General features: G+C 43.5%; 1 protein-coding gene across 1 annotated transcript in view; it reads left to right on the top strand.

Annotated features, from left to right (window-relative positions):
* Window positions 1-2,500, top strand: part of LOC107557631 (neuromodulin-like) — an 11,661-nt gene that overhangs the window by 6,038 nt on the left and 3,123 nt on the right. Inside the window, exon 3 of the mRNA XM_016241109.1 lies at window positions 2,186-2,493. Within this exon, the coding sequence (XP_016096595.1) occupies window positions 2,186-2,493 (308 nt within the window). The remainder of the gene's footprint in view (window positions 1-2,185; window positions 2,494-2,500) is intronic.

Genomic DNA, 2,500 nt, shown 5'->3' with positions numbered 1-2,500 from the left:
AACCCTGATAACACACGCAGATGAAGACGAATGATGCCTCATCATCTGGACAGGTCAAATATCAGTGGGTCTGACAGCTGGAGATGCATTTATTGACAGATATTGATTGTAGTACAGTTGCATCCACAGGTTATGAGGTTAAATATCAGATCAGATGATGTATAAACCGCTGCTTAAACGACCGGACCACAGCAGAATAAATCCTCATCATTTTCTGCAGTCCATTTGCAGATTGCATGTATAAATGAAAAAGTGTTTCCGAATGAAATTGCCTTCATCTTGCATTATGTCATTACTTTGGCTTCCGTTCACTAGATTTTAATTTTGCATTTATGATTTAATTTTCATCTGCTTCAAGGTACTTTAAGTTGGATATATGAATGTGTTTGTCATGCATGATATGTCACTTTGACACATTTGTTTTTCATTTTATGCTTGCTTTTTTTCATTAGACGCATTTCAGTATTAAATTAAAAGGCCTTCGGTGGACAAAAGCCTCCCTGGACGCTGGTGGACAAGGTAAATATTGAGTCTTTCTCCCTGATTCTCCGGTCAGACGTCACGCTTTCTTATCCTGACAGGTGCTTTGCTTTTAGCTTTGCCATGTTACGCTGATATTTATCCCTGATATGAACAAGTTTAATTATATTTGATGCTGGTCCAGAGCCGAAGAGACGTCAGACGTGTGTGTGATCCTGAGGGACGTGAACTCAGCCTGAGCTCCAGCGCTGATGGCTTTAATCACATCTGGATGCGTCTCAGCAGAAAACATGGAGTTTGTGCATGATTCAGTGCGTGTCTGTCCATCAAAGATGTGTCGAGATCCATCTGTGATTATAATTACAGCCATATCAAAAATTAACATTCACCTCCTCAGAATCAGGTTTTTAGAGACTAATTAAAGACAGAGACGGAGAGTTTTCCCACTTGTGCTCTGGTTATTGAAGATGAGACGCTTGTAATCGTGGGATTGCTGCAGATGAACATCCTTCTGAGCTCTAGATCCAGATTCATTAAATCACTCTCAGTCTGAAAGCTCTAATGCTCATTCAATTAAAGCATGGTAATCGTACGTCCAGATGCCTGATGGGAAGCTACTTTCCTTCGGTCGCTCGCTGGGGGTTTGTAGCATTAGAACCAATGCTCTCGCAAACAAAGTGTAAATATCACCTCTCCTCGTTCTTCTCTGCATTTCACTCATACTAAATCGAGTTTTCTGATAAACGTGGCTCTGTATGCTGGGAATATTGTTGGCTCTGATGAATTGCTACTCTATTGCAAGTTGTTTTGGATAAATCATCTGCAAAATGCTTGAATGTAAGTGTAGCTGATCAGTTGCTCTGGATCCGTGTGTCCAGTTGTTTCTACACAAGCTTAGTTCGAATGGTCAGTTTTCTATGGAAGCCTGTTTCATGGAATAAAAAAATAACCTTATCTTACAAGGTGGACTATGTTTTTGACTTTATAGCTTGCAATTCTGAGTTTATATGAGCAGTTCTGACTTCTATTCTCAGAATTGCAAGAACAAACTCAGAATTTTGAGATTAGAAAGTTGCAAGTACAACAAGCTTCCGTAGTTATCTCTATTTCAGCTAAAAGGGATAGCTTTCCCAAAAATGAAAATCCTGTTATGATTTACTCACCCTGGTTTGGTGAGTTGCTGGTCTCCATTGAGTTCCATAGTATGGAGAAAAAAGATCTATGGAAGTCAATGGGCACCAGAAATTGTTTGGTTCCCCACATTCTTCAAAATATCTTCTTTTGTGCTCAACAGAAGAAATAAACTCATACAGGTTTGAGGGTGAGTAAATGATGACAGAGTTTTCATTTTTGGGTGAACTATCCGTTTTACTAGTGTCATGGTGGAGCATTAGTTTGAAGAGAATCTTGTTAGTTGAATTATCTGTATAATTAATAAGACATCTGGTTCAAAGTAACAGACGCTTGACGTACGTTAGTGTTTGAGGAGTTACTGATGCTCTTGTGTTTCTGGTCTCAGGTTGAGAAGAATGAAGAGGCCGATCAGGAGATCAAGCAGGATGGAACCAAACCGGAGGAGAACGCCCACAAGGCCGCCACCAAGATCCAGGCCAGCTTCCGCGGACACATCACCCGGAAAAAGATGAAGGACGGAGAGAAAGACGAGGAGAACGACGCCGCTCCGGACGAGTCCGCCGAGGCCGAGGAGGAGAAGAAGGAGCGAGTCTCTCCATCGGAAGAGAAACCTGCTGAGGTTTCCACGGAAACAGCAGAAGAGAGCAAACCGGCCGAGCAGCCCAACTCGCCAGCCGCAGAAGCCCCGCCCACCGCTGCCACTGACTCCGCCCCCTCGGACACGCCCACTAAAGAGGAGGCGCAGGAGCAGCTGCAGGAGGCGGAGAATCCAAAAGAGGTGGAGAACACGGCAGCCGAGAACCCCGCCCACGATGTAAACGCACAGGAGGAGGAGAAGAAAGAGGAGGAGAAGAAGGAGGAAGCCAAACAAGCCGATGAGCCTGAC

The sequence above is a fragment of the Sinocyclocheilus grahami genome, unplaced genomic scaffold (genome assembly GCF_001515645.1).
Source record: "Sinocyclocheilus grahami isolate Dianchi unplaced genomic scaffold, SAMN03320097.WGS_v1.1 scaffold613.1, whole genome shotgun sequence".
NCBI lineage: Eukaryota > Metazoa > Chordata > Actinopteri > Cypriniformes > Cyprinidae > Sinocyclocheilus > Sinocyclocheilus grahami.
The sequence above is the reverse complement of the archived record's forward strand: the minus strand, read 5'-3'. Positions and strand labels throughout refer to the sequence as shown.